Below are 18833 nucleotides of genomic sequence, written 5' to 3'. Positions count from 1 at the left end.
ACAATCCTATTTCGGAATTGTCAAGTGTATATTAGGGTTCTCTCCATGCTGTCCTCTGATATGCTCATGCAACCAATGACTATTTTCATGCTTCAAGTCACACAGCACACCACATAACTCATTGATGGACAGGCGCTACCCAAGGGCAACTGATGAATTGCAGGGTGCCTAAGAGTGGAGAAAGAGGAGAACATTGGCCAACCTACCCACAAAGCCACATTGTACTGCCCTTGCCTGCCAGTGTTACGTAGTGTTACGCCAGTGTAGCTATTTCCTAACTTCAGGATCAATCTGTACATATGCACAAAATATGATTAATTGCAACTAATTAATCAAGTGTAATTGATAATACTCTATTGTGAAATGCACTGACCTTTGGAGAAATCAAAGACATGTCACCAGTATACATTCAGTATCAAAAATAGACTACAGCATCTAGCTGCCTATGTGTATATACATGCAGGTATGTACTTCAAGTGCTTGTGTGTATTCATCACTACATCTTGCCTGAATACTGAAAATAAAAAGTTATAACTGATAACATCACACAAGACTAAATCATATGATGTATTTCTGCTGCCTCACTACAGCTGAAACTCGAAAGCGCCATATTGATGGCATTCAATACACAGCCAGAGAGTACGAAATATATATTTTAAAAACTCTTTAAAAGCCCCTTATGTTGCATTCATAATGTAAAGACATGATTATATATGGTTGTTTTGTAAAGTGGACTTATTGCAGATTGCTCTTTATTTTAATTCTTTATGGTCTTAAATCATTTGCAAATCTGTAAATATTATAGTTAAGACATTGTTAAAATACAATTCACAAAATTTTCTTTTGTTATTCATATAAAATTACTTTTAAATTACATATATGGACTTTTTTAATTTCACACATATATAAGGTGACAAATCATTAAAAAATAATAAATGCATGATTATTTTCAATACATAAAATAAGTCAACAGCCTTGACTAGAATCCCCAGGTGATATTATGGTTGGGCTGTAAAACGCTTCACTTCGCCAAACTGTTCATTTGTGATGGCATTTCTACAGACAAAAGAAAAAATGACAAAGAATCAGAAATGACATGTCCGGCATATTTTTCTTCAATACAAACAAGTCATGAATCAGATTACACATTACATCACATTCATTGCAAAATTCAATTATGGTGAAAAATAAATACATTGTTAGAAGAAATGCATCTGAGTGGCATTTTAAGACATGTTATTGGCTCACAATCAGAGGTTATCATCCTGAAGAAGATTGCCAGGATTTTTTAATGCTTTTTCCCCAAACCCAAAATGGAAAAAAGAATAGGATAAGGAAGTGAAAAATATCCAAGCCTGGATGACTATTGTGTGGCTGTATGAGGCTGTGTGCAGATTCTGGTTCTTTACATTTAGATGGCACAAAAGTAAATATTTATAATGGGTCAGACATCAGCGTTCTTTGTTATTTCTGTAAGAAAAAAAAGAAAAAGGGCTACCTGCCATTCAAATAGCTTCAAACACTGCACCTCTTTGTTTTTGTCCATTTTTTTACTGATGGTCTGGTGCTATGCTATTTTACTGAAGTTTACAATGTTTTCTGCACAAGAATGCAATCCTATTATGGCAAATACAGTGGTACAGATAGACTTCCTCTGTGCCTGTTGCAGTACATTCATGCACTAACATGGAGGATTGTCTACTGCTCTCTACATTACAACTAGTAGGATAAGGGGTAAGAGAAACATATCAGTTTTCTTTACCTCTCTGACAACTGTCTTGTACTTCTCTGGTGTGACAGCACTCATTACTGTTGTATAAACTGTAATCCTGAAAAAAAACACATACCTACTGTTGAAAATTATAAATAATGACTGTATAGTGTAGAATTCAAATTCAACAACCTGCCTGAATTCAAATGTCATACTAACATTGCTTATAAAGCTTGGTACATATTCCTTTATTTGGTTAAGGTATAGTCTTAGCCTAACTTAAGTAGTAATCTTTACTAAGTAATGTTAACAGCAGTTACTAGTTACATTTACATCAGTTCAGCTGATCCTACATTTTATGTGTTGACATGCCTCTGAATAAAAAGTGAAAACCAGGTAAAGCTTGATCTTAATATAAAATGTGTGCATTGTTGACAGGATCATGAATGTGAATGTGTAGACATTTAAAACCTCAGCAACCAACCTTACTGACCCAGCGAATATTGAGTTTAATTTTTTCATTAAAAAATAACTTTTAATTTTTAAATTAAGCCATATAGAATACAGTCTCATTTACTACTATACCATACTTGAATTTCTCTTATTTCTGGCTTTGTCAACATTTAGGGGCACTTAAAACAACACTGATAAAAATGACTGCTGTGATGAGCAGACCACAGTTAAGTGAAAACCTTAGATGAGAATTGCCTCAACTTAAATATGAGTCAGGCATGTAATGAAACTGATGCCTGAAAAGCCATAAAATAAAATTTAAACAACTTCCTCCTTACCCATTGCATGTGGGAGTGCCTGACATAACCTGTAACACACAATCACACCTAAAGATTCAATACCAGAGCACTGATAATATATAACAATGAATTAAAAAGAGAGTATTTGTAAACTACATTAGTGTTAATATTTGTAATTTGTATTCGTATTTAAATTGTTGGAAGATACAGCTAGATATACATAACACAAGCAATCTAGGAAGTGGTATTACTAAAATGTGCAAATTCTTTGTCATGGAAAAAGTACTGATGAAACTAATTAGAGAGCTTCGACATATAGTGGAAACAAAAGAAGGGTGCCAGACAGTATAGTCTGTTTCCTAACCTGATACATTGTATCCAAATCAATATTTTCTTGACCAGTGGCATTCAAAGCTGTCATGGTTGGTGTTCTGGAATGTACCGGAAAAAAAAGCACAGTAAATATAATTCATATCATCTAACAAAAGTCCCATCAGTTGAATAATTCACTCTGTCTTCCAGTTTTTTGCAAACACCGCAAAGAACGTATAAGGAGCAGACACGTGTGTGGGAGATTTAATTTCATGGTCTCATAGCATGCTCTCCACAGCACAATGATCTAGATCTACACTGGTTCTAGAGGGTGATTCGGTGCCCCAAGCTACTCCATAGACCAGTTCACGCAATCATTTTTCCTACTGCTTTAAACTAGTGTTAACCATTTTGAATGGGTGGTCAGGGTGAATAAATTATTTAAGTGGCAGGAGAGTTTGTGTTGTAGTCCTATTCTCTTGTACTTAAGTAATTTCTCTTTCCCTGTACAATACCTACAAAGTACAGGGCTTCAGACTGCGACTAAAATGGTCGCATTCATGCGAGTGCATGATGACCATTAGGCCGTTTTGGTGCCCCTCCGGCACAGGTACTGCGTTAGCCATTGTGGTTGAAAGTAGTACTTTCTCTTCTTCACTGGCTCAGTCGGTCTCTCCCTACCTGCACTCTCCCTGCCTTACACGCGCACTGATGATGAAATGCGGGAAACAATCCATTTAGCTGTTGCCGCGTTCCAAAGATGAAGCAGTCTATAGCTGATTATTTTAACCCTTTCGCACGTAACTTATTTTATGCTATGTAGTGCTCGTTGTTACATTGTTCGTTATGTTTTCATTAACGTTAAGCTTCTTAGTTTTCACCGCCGCATTTGCTATATTTTTTATTGTTAAATCGCTGTTTCCTCAAAGACAGAATTAGCTAGAATTTTTCCAATCTCGTGTTCTAATCGCACTGGATTTGGCATACGCGCTAAACGGCTAATCACACCGGTGTGACTGTACGCGGGGAAGGGTTAAAAAACAAAATGAGGAGAGAGAGGAGGAGGCTGGTGGAGAGGGAGAGCCAACGAGAGGTCCCAACTCAGACACAACTGATGATGAGAGTGCAAGTGCAGGCAGGGAGAGACCGACTGAGCCAGTGAAGAAGAAAAAGTAGCCCACTACTTTCAACCACTACCACAACAAACCACTAACGCAGTACGAGGGAAACTTAATGTACAGATTAAAATATTTTGCAAATATCAAGTCTTGAGTCACTGTCAATCTTTACATCAATGCAAAACTAGGGTATGCAAATTAAGACAACTATTCATCAGCATGCAACGTCATTGATTAATACCATGCTGTACCAAAAAAAGGGTGCGACCAAATCATGTGCTGGGGTGACCAGCTGAGAAAGTTGGTAGCACCAGTGCTACCAGTGGAAAAGTTAGTCTGGAGCCCTGAAGTATCAATGTTTTTCCTGTGCTCTGGACTAAGAGCCACTGTAATGTCAGAGACTAAGGCACTAAAACAACACATAACTTAAAAGTAACTGAATTAAACTGATAATGAGACTGTTTACAAAATTCTTATCACATGTTGGATAGACCATCTTAGCATACATAATATGGATACTTCATCATGTGTCAATATTTAAGATGTGTTTTACTTGTGACTGAATGCTGGAAACCTAAATGTGAGACTCACCTGCGGTCATCCCCATGTGGAGGTGGTATCCAGTGGTCATAGTTTGTCTCCACTCTGTACCACCTGACACAAGTCACAACATGTCAAACAAAAGCATCAAGGAGCCTCAATCTATTGTCATTGATTTTTAGAAGCAATAAATTGGTTTTTAAACACAAGGCAATGAATTAATACTTCTGTGATTACTGAATCTGTAGACAAAATTATACTCAGTGGGCTGATATGCAATCCTCGAGTTAAGGTCACTTCACATGGTAGTTAATTCAGGATTCAAGATTTAGGCTTGTCTGGCTGATGCAGCCCATCTGACTAGCTCACTGGCTCAGTGACAGCCAATAATTGGCAGCATTATCAGACTGAGAGAAAAACCAAGCTTCCTTACTGCAATTGTACCTTTTTAACTAATTAGAGCATTTGGTTTTCTGGCAGTCAGGTCTACTAGCTCCTAACAGTAATTGCACACTAATCTGTACTTGCAGCTGGCTTTCAGAATATGATCTGGAGGCTGGAAAATGAGATGCTCTGGATCATGACATTTCTTCAAAGCAAACATGATTACACTAACAAGAAGATACTTGCTTTTTACATTTTTGAAAAACACTTAAGATTAGGTTTGGGAATGGAAACTCAGTTCTAAATTAGAACCAAATCCAAAATGCCAAGTACCGGGTACCCATAAGAAAAAGTGAATTTTGGTTCTGCTTATTGGTTCCTAAACACGATAACACTTTATTATTGCAAACAAAGGCTACATATCTGCCAGGACTTGTCTACGTGACTACATCACGCATCAGTGCAACAGCGTGTCCATTTGTTTAGCCCTTTCGTGTATGGTCACACCGGTGTGATTAGTCGTTTTGCGCATATGCTAAAACCGGTCCGATTAGAACACTAGATTGGAAAAATTCTAGCTAATTTTAGCTTTGAGGAAACAGTGATGTAACGTTAAAAATATAGCGAATGCTAACTGAAAACTATGAGAAGCTTAATAACACTGATGAAAACATAATGAACCATATAACATATCACGCGCGCTACATAGCATAAAAATAGGTTACGTGCGAAAGGGTTAAATACGAACTAGCATGCATGGCTAACGTCACAACAGTGTGAAAGATGGACCGTGGCAAACGGTCAAAAGTATGGCTTCACTTTAGAAAAGGAAATGATGACAAGGCAAAGTGCAATGCATGTGGGAAGCAAGTCAGGTTGCACATCAAATCTGTCCAAACATTTAAGGCAGCACAGCATCGATCTGAAAGACTGTACAGTGTTGCAATAAGCAAGAATAAGCAGAATCGGAATCGATAAAATTCAAATGATACCCAACCCTAAGAATAATCCCTTTTACACTAGTAAAATATAGGACAAATAAAGATGCATGTGTTTGTCACCAGAACACTAAAATAGTCTCTCCAAAACAACTAGCAGTTAGTGTAATTAACAGCTCTAGATTGATCTTCATTATTTAAGTTTTTTTAACGCACAGGTCTGTGGACCATGTTTTTATTGTAAGCATTTAGTAAATATTAGTAAATAGTAAATGCTGTTTACTTTGTGAATGTTCAGTTAACGCTTAAAAGAATAAAAATATTTTTGTTATCTAAACATTGGACCTCTTTTTTATCATTTTGGAATCGAAACAGGGAATCGATAAGCAGAATCAGAATCGGAATCGGAAAATTAATAATAAAATTCATATACCCAGCCCTACTTAAGACAAACATTTAAGCAAGGTACCCTTCTTTATGTTTCATCTAGCTAAAAGAATTTTGCCGTCTTGAGTTGGATTGCACTGCAATACCTTTCTGTATTGTGACAGTCACACTGCATTCTTCTGCTTTGGATGTACTGACTGATTTAGACTGACTTGAACAATCTACCATAACAACAACATCTTGATGTACTTAAGGGGCCAATTCAGGCCTAAGAGTGCTAAGGGGTTTTGGTCCAGATGTAAATTGCCCTACAATCCACTCCTTCTGGCCCAAAGCCTGATGATCTATTGATCTTTACACTGAGTTATTAGTCCAATGTACATAATGTTTACATAAGATACTCTTTAATTAAGATAATCTTTAATTATGAAAGCTGATCTGACACTTCTGAGAAAATAAAGCAGTATTAGTATTACACAGTATTACTAGTACATAGCACATAGTATAGTATTACATAGTACAAGTTTAAAATGTCAGTTTCAAATATTTTAATAAAGGGAAAATACCAGAATGTGCTTATTTCCTCACAGGTTTTTCCTCATAATATACATTTAGAAGATTAATATTGTTTATTGCTTTTGTATACACGTAACAGCCATATGAAGTATGGTCTTAGAGAGCACAGCAAGATAACTGACATATCAGTACGAAATAGGGCTGTGCGATATGACGATATACATCGCGTGACGATAGAAAAACATATCGTTTCATATTATGCTCTATCGTTTATTTCATTTTGTCGCAAATCACACACTTTACGGCAATATTTTTCGTCATTTGGATGACACTGCGTTCTTCCACATGGCTTGCAGGCAGGCAGGAAATTTGCATGAAGGCAACATAAACAAACATGGAGGAGAGTGAATGTGACACAGAACTATAGTTGAAAAGTGTTTTGTATTTACCTTTTTATTAGGGCTGTCAAGCGATTAAAAAAATAATCTAATTAATTACATGCTTTGTGATTAATCAATCTAAATTAATCGCATATATCAATATTTGCCGTGAGAAGCATTTTATGTTCAAATTGTGCTTTATGCAACAGTTAGTTCCAAGGAAGTAATTTGATTGGACAAGAGGCATTCCATGAGTGATGATATTCAGTATAACAGCACACTGGCACTTTTAACTATAGATGTATCACTCTGCTTTACAGATGTTCCGATGCAATCATTGATTACACCAATGCGAACTTAATTCGCATTTACCGACAGCGCAAATGCGGATATGTTTGTGTATGATATAAAAGAACCTAGCTAGCCTGCAGTTGGATATGATATATGCTTAAATGCAAAGTGACATATGGGGTCACGGGGCATCATAGAGTGCGATCTGCGTTAATTTTTTGACACATTATTGTTTTCTATAATTTTTAATCAAAATTAACAGGTTATTTTGACAACCCTACATTTAATATTTTATACATTTATATTTTATATTTTGTTACATACTTAACCTTTTCGCACGTAACTTATTCATGTTGCATTACATGGTTTGTTAGGTTTTCATTAGCGTTATTAAGCTTCCCATAGTTTTCAGTTAGCATTTGCAATAATTTTTAACATTAAATTGCTTTTTTCTCAAAGCGAAAGTTAGCTAGAATTTTTCCAATCTAGTGTTTTAATCGCACCGGTTTTAGCATAGGGCCTATGCGCTAAACGGCTAATCACACTGGTGTGACTGGATGCGCGAAAGGGTTAATTGAAAATTTGCACAAAGGTTCTAAATAAAAGGAGAAAAATAATCAAATATTCAAGTACCTTTTATTTGTCGAGTATATAATTCAAAATGTAATAAGAAATAGGCCTTTCCATGTGGTCGTTTTATATAAACTATTTATTCATTGAATTTACAGAAAATGTGCTATATTGTGATATGTATCGTTATCGGGATATGAAATGACCTACAGTGCCATGCAAAAGTTTGGGCACCCCTGGTCAAAATTTCTGTTACTGTGAATAGCTAAGCGAGTAAAAGATGACCAGATTTCCAAAAGACATAAAGCTAAAGATGACACATTTCTTTAATATTTTAAGCAAGATTACTTTTTATTTCCATCTTTTAGTTTCAAAATAACAAAAAAGGAAAAGGGCCCGAAGCAAAAGTTTGGGCACCCTGCATAGTCAGTACTTAGTAACACCCCCTTTGGCAAGTATCACAGCTTGTAAACACTTTTTGTAACTTTTGAGTCTTTCAATTCTTGTTTGGGAGATTTTCGCCCATTTTTCCTTGCAGTCAAACGTGGTTTTGATTTGCCTTTCTAGCAATCCTACAAGCAGTTCTCTCTGAAAGTTTTCTCGGTCTTCCAGACCTCAACTTGACCTCCACCATTCCTGTTAACTGCCATTTCTTAATTACATTACGAACTCAGGAAATGGCTACCTGAAAACGCTTTGATATCTTCTCATAGTCTTCTCCTGCTTTGTGGGCATCAATTATTTTAATTTTAAGAGTGGTAGGCAGCTGCTTAGAGGAGCCCATGGCTGCTGATTGTTGGGACAAGGTTTGAGGAGTCAGTATTTATAAAGCTTTGAAATTTGCATCACCTGGCCTTTCCTAGCGATGATTGTGAACAAGCCATGGCCCTACAAGCTAATTAAGGTCTGGGACCTTGGTAAAAGTTACCTGAGAGCTCAAATCTCTTTGGGTGCCCAAACATTTGCATGGTGCTCCTTTCCTTTTTTCCACTTGAAAATTGTACAAAACAAAAATAATACACTAATCTTGCTTAAAATGTTTCATCTTTAACTTTATGCCTTTTGGAAATCAGTTCATCTTCTACTCACTTAACTATTCACAGTAAGAGAAATTTTGACCAGGGGTGCCCAAACTTTTGCATGGCACTGTATATTGGGATATGAGATTTTGGTCATATTGCACAGCCCTAGTACGAAAGTGTTGGCAAACCACTGAACAATTCACTCGCTAGCTACACAAAATTCTACCACCACTTTTGGGGACTAAGACGTATGGTTTTGAGCTGCATCTGGTGTCCACATCATTTTACTTTGCCAGGGAAAGCCAGTGTATCTGGAATTTATTTGGAGTGCATGTCAATACTGCAATACATCTGCCCACTGTGCCTCAATTTCAGGCCTCAGAGTAAATATTATGCAATATTTGCTAAAACTTTCACAGTTTTATTGACAATTTTATCAATTGTGATAAAAGCAATATTTGTCAAATATAATCTTGGGTTTCTATGCTTATTTTCACCGCACTTTGCCTGTCCAGTTACTGACAGTGTTGTTACACACAATTGTTACTGTGGCACATGACTTTCTTGACTTTCACAGACGTGACAATTGCAGAGCAGACAGGATTAAGTGTGGGGTTTGTCTACCTGTTTGTCTACCTGACTTGGACAATAATGAGACACACCCTCATTTTCAGCAAAACATCCTCATTGTGGGCAAACTCCATCCCAAATGCGCACCAACACAGAATAATAATAAAAGTGGTGCACGACCCTCTATGGAAGCACTTAAGCAGGGTTTAAGTCTGAACTAAGTCATCTGACAGCAACACCTAGATTAAATTGAAGTTATTTCTCTGTAAAATCACATTTCTGTGCAGTTGAATGTAAAATGTTAATACCCAGTGTACCAAGATAAATCATTTCATTAACCAATTATCATGTAATGCATTTACTTGTAAAAAAAATCTGAAGTCAAATTTACAAATACACATTTCTGCAATACAAATGATCAGTTACATGTAATTTCGAAGGAAAATAATTTTTCCAATCATACATTTTGGACAGTGCATTGTGAATTTTTGCATTTTTTTCCTTGGAAAACCAAATGCTCAAATTTATATTAAAAAAGTACTCTCAGAACCAGCTTCAAAAAGTACCCTAATTTGGAAAAGTATATTGAAAGTACTTAAAGCTAGATAAAACAGAAAAAACATGAAAACCTTCCTACTTTAGTAAATGGCAATCTGCAAAAAGATCATCAAATCATCAAAAAGATAAGATCTGGATGGGCTACAACAGAAACATCTCATAGGAAATAATGTCAGATGTTACTCCTTTGTCCTGATGAAGAAGGCCATTGCAGACTACAAGTGCATAAGTAGGGACACATAATGCCTTTAAATATAGAATGAATCACTAAAGAACACAAGTATCAACCAATCCCCCCTTTCAGATTTTTGGTTCACAATTTAGTCATCAATAGTAAAGATGAAGAGAAAATGGAAATAGTTACTTACTTTCCATGCAAGGTGTCTAGGGACCAGATATCAGCAGGACCCCTCCTGTTCCTGGTCACAACTACACCTTCAGCAGGCCAAACTCCAGCCACAATGTAGTAGACATCAGTGATAATGGGCACTTTTGACAGACGAATCACAGCATCCTGAAAGTCTTCTGCTTCTTCCAGAGTCTAAAAAACAACACAGATATAGATTGAAGACCTATCTATGAAATAAATTGACTTTATTTTTCTAATTATCGTTTACCATGTACATCTAATAGAGGCTTGAATTTAATTAAGTTTTCTTTTCCTAGGAATTTGGAAATGAAGCATGGTGGAAAGCGCTTATTTAAATACGCCAAGCACATTCAATGGTCCTTAAAAGACTCATTTATGAATGCCTGGTGCATCCAACCACACCCTTTCCTGGGTTATTTTTTCTCTGCTTTTTCCCTTTCTTCCCTTCCCTTTCACCAATTGTGCATTAGGGTTGTCTCACTCCAACAACCTCTGCACTCTTGCAGGAAAGCTGTAGTGAAATGAATAATAATGAAATGAACAATTTAAAAACTAAGCTAAAACAATCCAGCCAAGAACAAATGTAGAACAAATCATACCAAAGTGTATCAAAGTGTAACAAGTGAAGTGGCCATACTTTTGAGCAACTTCCAGACAAATTTCAGGGTGCCTAATAGCAGTGAGATGGGGAAACACTGGTCAAACTCTATATACCATGGATATTGATAATGTGAAAATGGACACTATCAGCACATTCATATCTCTCTATATAAGACATATGCACAGTTCTAAATAAAACTCACCTCCCTCACAAGCCAGCTTACTGGAGAACTCTTCAACAGGAAGGCTGAAATCACATTTTCCCACCAATGCCCCTGAGCTACAAGCATACTGGTATTAGGGCAATAGGTAACAATTATATGGATATAGCACATATTATTGGGTTAGCATTTTGGCAGGTACACTTACAGCGTTCATTTCCAGAAATAGTGAACTTTTTTGCTTTCTGTCCAGTCCACAGACCAATATAACCAGCAAAAGAAGTTCCTCTGAAAGCCACCTGGAGGACCCATTCAAAATGAAATCCAAGATCAAACCTTTTCAGAACTCTTGACTGTTTGCTTGAAGCATCCAACTAAGCTCCCCACCCCAAGCATCATTTTGATACATATGAGTGTGCTTGAGTTTCTATATTAAGGTGATCATTTTCAATGTATTAAAATGTTGGTCTGTGTGGTGACCTTTACAATAACATGGAAACACTCCCCAGTACATTCATGACCTGTACCAACTATGAGTCAAGAACCCAGGCATACACAACTTAGTATATCAGTCATTCTGTTTCATCAACTAATTTGTGAAAAATTCAAAACTCTCAAAGCAGCACAAACACAATGCCAACTGAGAAATTGCCTGGGGAATCATATACCTCTCCATATTTGATAAAAAGAATATCAATAGTGAGATTTCTCAGAATATCCACATGTGGGTAATCAAGGTTTCTGCCATGGTAGAGATGTCCTTTTGTGTCCTGTGCCACAACACTGGTACAGAACCTATGACAATACACAGAAAAAATAGTATGCCCACTGTCTTTTGTTCACCTTGCAGACAAATGCATTTGATGTGATCCAGCTGGTAACAGAGGGTAGGAAACTCAAGACTTTCATAACATGTCTCTGAATAATTACAAACTGTCAATTACTGGCTCCATTTTAAATCACACTAAATTACACAAAAATGTATGGTATACAGGAGGGACCCTGAGTTTAACATTTAAACAGGACAAAATAATGAATGACAGTGCCTAATTCCAACATTAAATACATACGCTGTTATTTCATAGGCAAAGTTAAGGAGGACAATATCAGCAATCCCAGCTCCATAGAAAGAGGCCATCCCTTGGATCTCCTTAACATACGGCTGTGGTATGTACTTCTCCAGGCCTTCAACGATGGGAGTGATGGCATGATGTACCCATTTTGGTACAGTGGTGCTAAAACAAAAGAGTACAGTTAACTGAATTGTATTACATATACATTAACAAAAACTACTTTTACATTCAAGTTTAATGCTAGCAAAGCCACAGTTACTTAACACAACATGTACTCAGTACTGGGCAGATTGTTTTGGACTAAACATTATGTCAAACAGCAAAATATATCCAAAATATATCCTTTCAGTGGAAGACAGAAAATAACCATGTAAGTATTTGGTTACTATATGTACTGTACGTAGGTGACAAGCAAGACGGTGTTTCGAGGGACTGACAGTGACACACTTGCCAGCCATTCCTAAACTTATATTGAGAGTTTCGCTTCTCTTCTTTCTGCCTGATGTGATCATTTCATGTCTTCTGTTTAGGTGCAAACACACAGCAATGAGTGACACATTATGATCACTTAAGAGATTTTTTATGCTAAAAATGGTGTTTTGCTTTGTAAAGGAGAGCCTTCTTTAATGTTTGTTAACTGCATCAATTGTTTAAAATGTTAAATGTTCTGTTAATTGTAAAGATGTTAAATGTTCAAGTAGCCTAGCTTATGATACATATTAGTCATTGTAATATGTGTCTTCTTTATACTTACATATTTATGAATCAAGACTTTACTTTGTGTTAGCTAAATAGCTATCTAATCTGGGGGGACCTGTTGGCTCAGGGTCCATGGAGAAGATCAGCTGGCCCTTGCAGCATTGCATGAGTGCATAGAAGAATACTTGGGGAGGGGGCTTAACTGTGGGCTCCCAGGGTAAAAAGGGGTGGTGTGAGCATTGTAATCGGGGCCTAGTGAGTCTGCAGCTGGTCCTGTGAGTGGCCATGGGCATAGGATGGCATGCTGTGGCCCAGCAAGATGTTGGGGAAATCTGGGGGTCAGCGTCTGACAGAAAGGATGACTATATCTGGGTTTGTGGTTAATAGTGTGGGGCCTCAGACTGTAAAATGTTAGTGTGTTGCTATACAAACACCATCAAATCCAATGGGGGACTAAAGTCAACATGTCAGTCACTTTAATAAAATCTACAGTCACTAACATTATTCAGTAAGGAAAAGGCACTGCTACTATTCACAGTACAAATCATTTGAAATTTTAAGTGTAAATTGTTTGATACTGGAGAGCAAAGAGCACTGAAAAAACTGCTGAGATATTTGATGTTCAATTTTACATTGAAGGCTGGTTTAAAATTAAACTACTTTCGCGCTATAATATACAGTGAAAATTATTCATTTAAATGAATCACCCTCACTGTACGGCTAGATGGAAAATTTCTGTATAGCTATAGCTACTAAGACAACTTAACATCCTTGCTAACAAACAGCCTCAGTCCGGATCTGGTTTAAGACCGGAAGATCCAGATAGTAGTCATGCTGGTTTTGGGATCTGGTCTGTAGGACTTACAGGTGACTGGCTGTGTCATTGTGAGGCTCTGGGGCAAACTTGGACATATCTTCATTCTTTAAGGCTTTGGGCCAGATTCAGACAGCAGTCACCTTTCTGATGTCATCAAAGACTATTGATCCTTTGATCACAGAAACTATGCAACAGAAAATGTTACATTGTGGAACTAGCTAGTTAGCTGAAGTTGGTAATGTCCTGGGTGATTTACAGCAATGATATTCTAACAATGTAAAGCTAGTTAATAGCGATGCTGTTTATATTTATTTGGACATAAGAAAGGGATGCAGAGTATCTGTGTACTACTGCTTTTCTCCGAGTACCCTGTATGTCCCTTGCACATTTTGAATTTTCACAATTTAAATTTGAATTTAATGAAGTAAATGCACAGAGCAGTTGAACTGAGAAGTTGAATATTGCTTACATTTTCAATATACAGTTGTGGCATCAAAATATGAAATTCAAATTCAATAATTAAATTGCTCTGATCATGAAATTCATTTATTTGAGCAAAATAATTTAAAACCAGTTCAATTCAAATTCATCTCTCCTATGATACAGAACCCCACAGTACTATGTGTGTGTGTGTGAGTGTGTACTGTTCATGTTACTCTCCACTTCTCAATAGCAAAACAGCATTCACTTCCATTAACAACCCGATTATACACTTGTTTAGTGCTTAAAGGAGGAATTGACAGAATTGACAACGCTAAATTGACTGACTGGTACTGTACATTAATGAATTAATGAACAGTGTCAGTTTAACAGCTTTCGTGTTTCCCTTTGCATGTACTTGCATGAGTCATCTCAATTTGTGTTAGTTTTTCCAACACCCAACTACAAAATCCAAGCAAATGCCTTGTTTTCCACCTTCCTTCTGCCTCCCCAGCCTATATACACACTGCCTTGCTCTGATCATAGTGCCCAGACGCAAATAAATACTAAATTGAGGGTTTAGTTAAAGCCAAAAATACTATCGTATGCGAAAACACAAAAAAATCGCTGTATAGTTTTGCGATTGCCATAAGCTACCTAATGCACTCTTGAAACGCTGCTAATCTGAAAAGTGGTGGCCATTTTATTGATTTAGTATAACCCAGTCTCCATTTCCTTTTTTGTTATTTGGCTGATGCTTTTATCCTGTGCGTCTTAAGAGAAGTGAGTACAAAGTGCAGGAAATTCGCATCACACGGTACTTACTTGACCACATCGGAACAAGCCCAAACCAGCGTCAATCAAAACACAACCGCTGTACGTAAATACAATATACAACTCAACTGTTAGATATTAATAAGCAAACTGGTGGTAGCAATTCAGTATCACTTACTCAATTATTTTTGCAGCAGTCTCCCTTAAATAGTTAATATCAAAGATGTAAGTTAATGGTAACCATCTCTCTTCTGGCGACACATCCAAACTAATATTGACCACTGGTGGTGTGAAGTCTGTAGCACAGAGCCCAGTCAGACCAAGAAGAACGAAAGCATGAAGATTCATCCTACACCACTCCAACTGTTCAAAGGAACAGAATGGTGAACTAAGCAATTAATCACAGATATGCATCAACTATAGCGTCAATCCAGTAACAATAAGGACTACATCCGGGTTATTCCTATGAAATATGTCAAAATAAAAGTTCTCATATGGGACAATAAACGCTTCAAATATTACGTCTTTGCCACGAAACCAACATATTTAGCAACTACAATATAGAAGAATGATACGTATGGGAAATATTATCTTTAAAGATATTTTATATGGCACTATAATACACATTATTGTATGTTTAGGTTGTAGCAACACAAATAAAGTTATTTGTTGGATGTACTCAGAAGCACGCCTTGCAACCAAAACAAGTTAGTTTGAACTGAAAATGGTGTCTTATGAAGTGTTGTTGGCATTTTACTGCAGCCCAACTAGCTACATTGGAATTTTAGTGTACTTACAGTCAGGCCCGGCCCAAACCAATTTGGCGCCCTAGGCGAAAATTTAGGTGGCGCCCCCCTTGCATCGGAGTAAATTCGACTGCTGGTGTACATACTCACAAGAAACTGAATAGCTTTGTCTTCGACATTCTTTTATTTGCGATTGCAAAATCAAAACACTTGGAACAAATTAGAAAGAAATACAATAAAAATATGAAATGAATTTTTGAAATACAATATGAATAGCTTAAATAAAGTATAAGATTTAAATAGCCACAAAATAAAAAAAAGTGTAAACCAGTGGCATAAAATAAATTATAAATACAATATAAATAAGGCACTGCACACAATAAGATGTTAAAAAAAACCCAGTATTGCCAAAAAAAAAAAAAAAAAAAATTACAAGAATATCAATAAAAGGGGAGAAAGGGGGCTCTTATAAAGACATCTACTGGTGCTTTTTGGTACTGCATCAAAACTACACAACCACCTACTCAACCTCATATCACCTGCTGCTACAGCTTAACTCTCCTGCTCTTGATCGTATGATAGCTTACTTGAGACCACATGATTTATACTAATGATGGCAAGTCCACTTAGACGTTCCTACATCATTGTAGCTCTCAAGTAGGTTTTTATCAGTTTAAGCTTTGAGAAGCTTCTTTCTGCAGTAGCCACTATGACAGGAAGAGTGGCAAAGATTCTCAGAGCAACCCACATGTTGGGGTAAATTTCTGCCAGCTTCTTCTCATGCAGGAAGGTCAAGAGTTCCATGTTTGTCACATTCTTTGATGGCAATGGTGGAAAATTCTGCATTTCCTTTGCAAGTTCTGTGCCATCAATGTCCGGCTGGCTGATGCTGTAGATGACCCAAGATTTGCAGGGGTGGGACTGAGAAACCTTAACAGCGCATCTGAAGAGAGAAGAGGAATATATTACACCAATCTAATAATAAATATGATATGATACATAATATGATTTTAAGAATAAACTGAAATATGACAAATTAAAAATCTAACGGATATGTGCATGATGACTACGCTGTACATGTTTAATACTTTTCTGATATGCAAATGATATAAGATTCAATTTTTGTCATTACAAGGAAATGCTGATTAGCAGAATGCAAAGAAGTAGTAAACTGCACTATAATATAGAATGTAGGAATGCTAAGGTATGCTATAACAGGAATGATGTGCACTGTGCAGGCGTAAAACTATAGGAAAAGGAATAACACGTTAGCTTTTTGATTAAGGCTAATATTGCAAGCTAAGAAAACGTGAGCTAACCAGTTTTCAATAAAAATGTAAACAAGTTTTATTTTAATTTTAACTCTTGCTGACCCTATAATATTTACATATTTGGAAGCTGGGTGGGAGTGCCATTTTTCATAACAGCTTTGGTCCTTCATAACATGCCATTAGCCTAACTGAAGTTAAAACAGTTCACGCTAGCTATTTATTGATTAGCAAACCATGTTTGGTTAACAACGTGTCGTTGTTCTCCTACGTACAAATAATGTCATGACATCACCTTTATTGTAACATTACCTCTGTCTTTCTCTCTTTTTTCCTCCTCTTCTTTTCTTTTTTTCCTCCCCTGGGCATCAGACAGTTTGGGACGTTTTGACATGTTGTTGTTGTCCTGTCGTCGTTGTCTTGTTGTCGTGGTTGCTTTTGGGGTCACGTCAATGCGTGCCCCCCTCCCCCCTCCGCCAGCAGGTAGAGCCTAATTAGTCCGGGGGGAGGGGGAGCATCTCAGGAAAGTAAAGTGTGATCATCATTTTTATTATTATTTTTATTCATATTTAATAGGGTTTGCTATGCAGTTAGATATTTTTGGCTCATTATCTTCCTATTAAGATATATAATACCAACTAGTTTTAAGAAGAGTAATTTTTTTTCTCTCCCGTTTTTGGCGCCCCCTGGATGGTCGGCGCCCTTAGCATTTGCCTATACTGCCTATGGCGCGGGCCGGCCTTGCTTACAGTTTGTACGGCATAGACATAGAGGACTGTATCAAAAAATCAAAACTTGTATCAATTAAAAGGAGGTTCAAACTACAGGAGGACCCTCCTCACCAAAACAAGTGAGATTGAATTGAATGCTTCACCTTACCAAGTCTTGCTTCTCCTTTAGTGCAGCCCAATTGACAACATAGGCACCACTGTCTACCTATAGTATGTATGGCACAAAAGAAAGAGTATTAATGAAACAGGGTTTCAGTGTGCTCAGGTGAAATCCCTCATCACAGATGGTCTAAGAGGCAGACATTCACAGGCCTATCCATGACCTTTAAGCTGCTCTCTCTAGATGGGTGTCAAGGCAAGTATACACACGCCTACCTGCTGGATCAAACACATGAAGGTGGTAATTAGTACCGTATTCTGTTCTTGTCCTGGAGTAACAAATGGCCCTGGCAGTTTATATAGTCTTACAAGTGCTGAGGATGCCCTTTTATTTACCACAGAAGTTCTGATGCGTGAATCACTTTCTCGTCACTAAAACTGTACCACTCAAGATAGCAATTGTAGCACTTCAATTAACACTTCTAAGCACGGAGATTGATAAGAAACAAAACTAGCAATTTCTAGCCAAAGATCGACAAAACACAGTGGTAACACACTAACAAAACTAAAACTCCTAGCTAGTAACAGCACTAGCCTGCCTACCCTGAAAACAGTACATAGCATTTACAACTACTGCAGATGTTGCCAACCACTACGGCTTAATGACCCAGGAATCCCAGAGTACACACCACAACACAGACCAGATTACGATAAAAATTGATCTCTATTACAAATTCTTATACACAACTCAGATGAGAGTAGCCAGAGGGGAGTAGCTGGTGTTCAGTAGCTCTGGTCCAACCAGGGTCTATAAATCAGTTTAACCCCAAACCACACCACTCTAGGTCAAAGAAAGCACTCCAAGAATAGGACAAATCATGCAGTTATTCACAAAAGCCACGCATTCCCCTTACACAGCTACCACAACGTGCAAATCAAGCAAGCAGGAAAACTCTATACAAACCAAGAGCCATTTCATTCATATTGCCCCTCAATGCTAACCTCAGTCTAAGGTGGCCATGCATA

At 37.2% G+C, this 18833-nt stretch overlaps 1 protein-coding gene across 2 annotated transcripts; it reads right to left on the bottom strand.

Moving 5' to 3' along the window:
• Positions 1-979: 979 nt before the first annotated feature.
• On the bottom strand, positions 980-15343 carry LOC118776652 (N-acylethanolamine-hydrolyzing acid amidase-like). Of its 2 annotated transcripts, XM_036527130.1 has the most exons (11): positions 15142-15343; positions 12251-12415; positions 11849-11975; positions 11389-11479; positions 11223-11299; positions 10418-10590; positions 4485-4547; positions 2828-2894; positions 2503-2531; positions 1763-1829; positions 980-1056 (listed from the first exon to the last, which is right to left on the bottom strand). In XM_036527130.1, the coding sequence occupies exons 1-11, from the start codon at positions 15309-15311 to the stop codon at positions 1039-1041; spliced, it is 1047 nt and encodes a 348-aa protein (XP_036383023.1). In that variant the 5' UTR covers positions 15312-15343; the 3' UTR covers positions 980-1038. The 2 variants fall into 2 exon arrangements, with proteins under 2 accessions (XP_036383023.1, XP_036383024.1); XM_036527131.1 differs by lacking the exon at positions 2503-2531.
• Between the last annotated feature and the right edge of the window lie 3490 nt (positions 15344-18833).

The sequence above is a fragment of the Megalops cyprinoides genome, chromosome 4, assembly GCF_013368585.1.
Source record: "Megalops cyprinoides isolate fMegCyp1 chromosome 4, fMegCyp1.pri, whole genome shotgun sequence".
NCBI classification, from domain to species: Eukaryota; Metazoa; Chordata; class Actinopteri; order Elopiformes; family Megalopidae; genus Megalops; species Megalops cyprinoides.
The sequence above is the reverse complement of the archived record's forward strand: the minus strand, read 5'-3'. Positions and strand labels throughout refer to the sequence as shown.

What these genes read in the sequence shown, in the direction of transcription:
- LOC118776652 (XM_036527130.1), bottom strand. Translation starts at nt 15,311, where the DNA reads ATGAATCTTCATGCTTTCGTTCTTCTTGGTCTGACTGGGCTCTGTGCT. An exon ending in ATTTGGATACAATGTATCAG is followed by an intron (nt 2,532 to 2,827) that starts GTTAGGAAACAG and finishes TGTGTGTTACAG; the next exon opens with GTTATGTCAGGCACTCCCAC. An exon ending in GGCACTCCCACATGCAATGG is followed by an intron (nt 1,830 to 2,502) that starts GTAAGGAGGAAG and finishes GTTTTTTTTCAG; the next exon opens with GATTACAGTTTATACAACAG.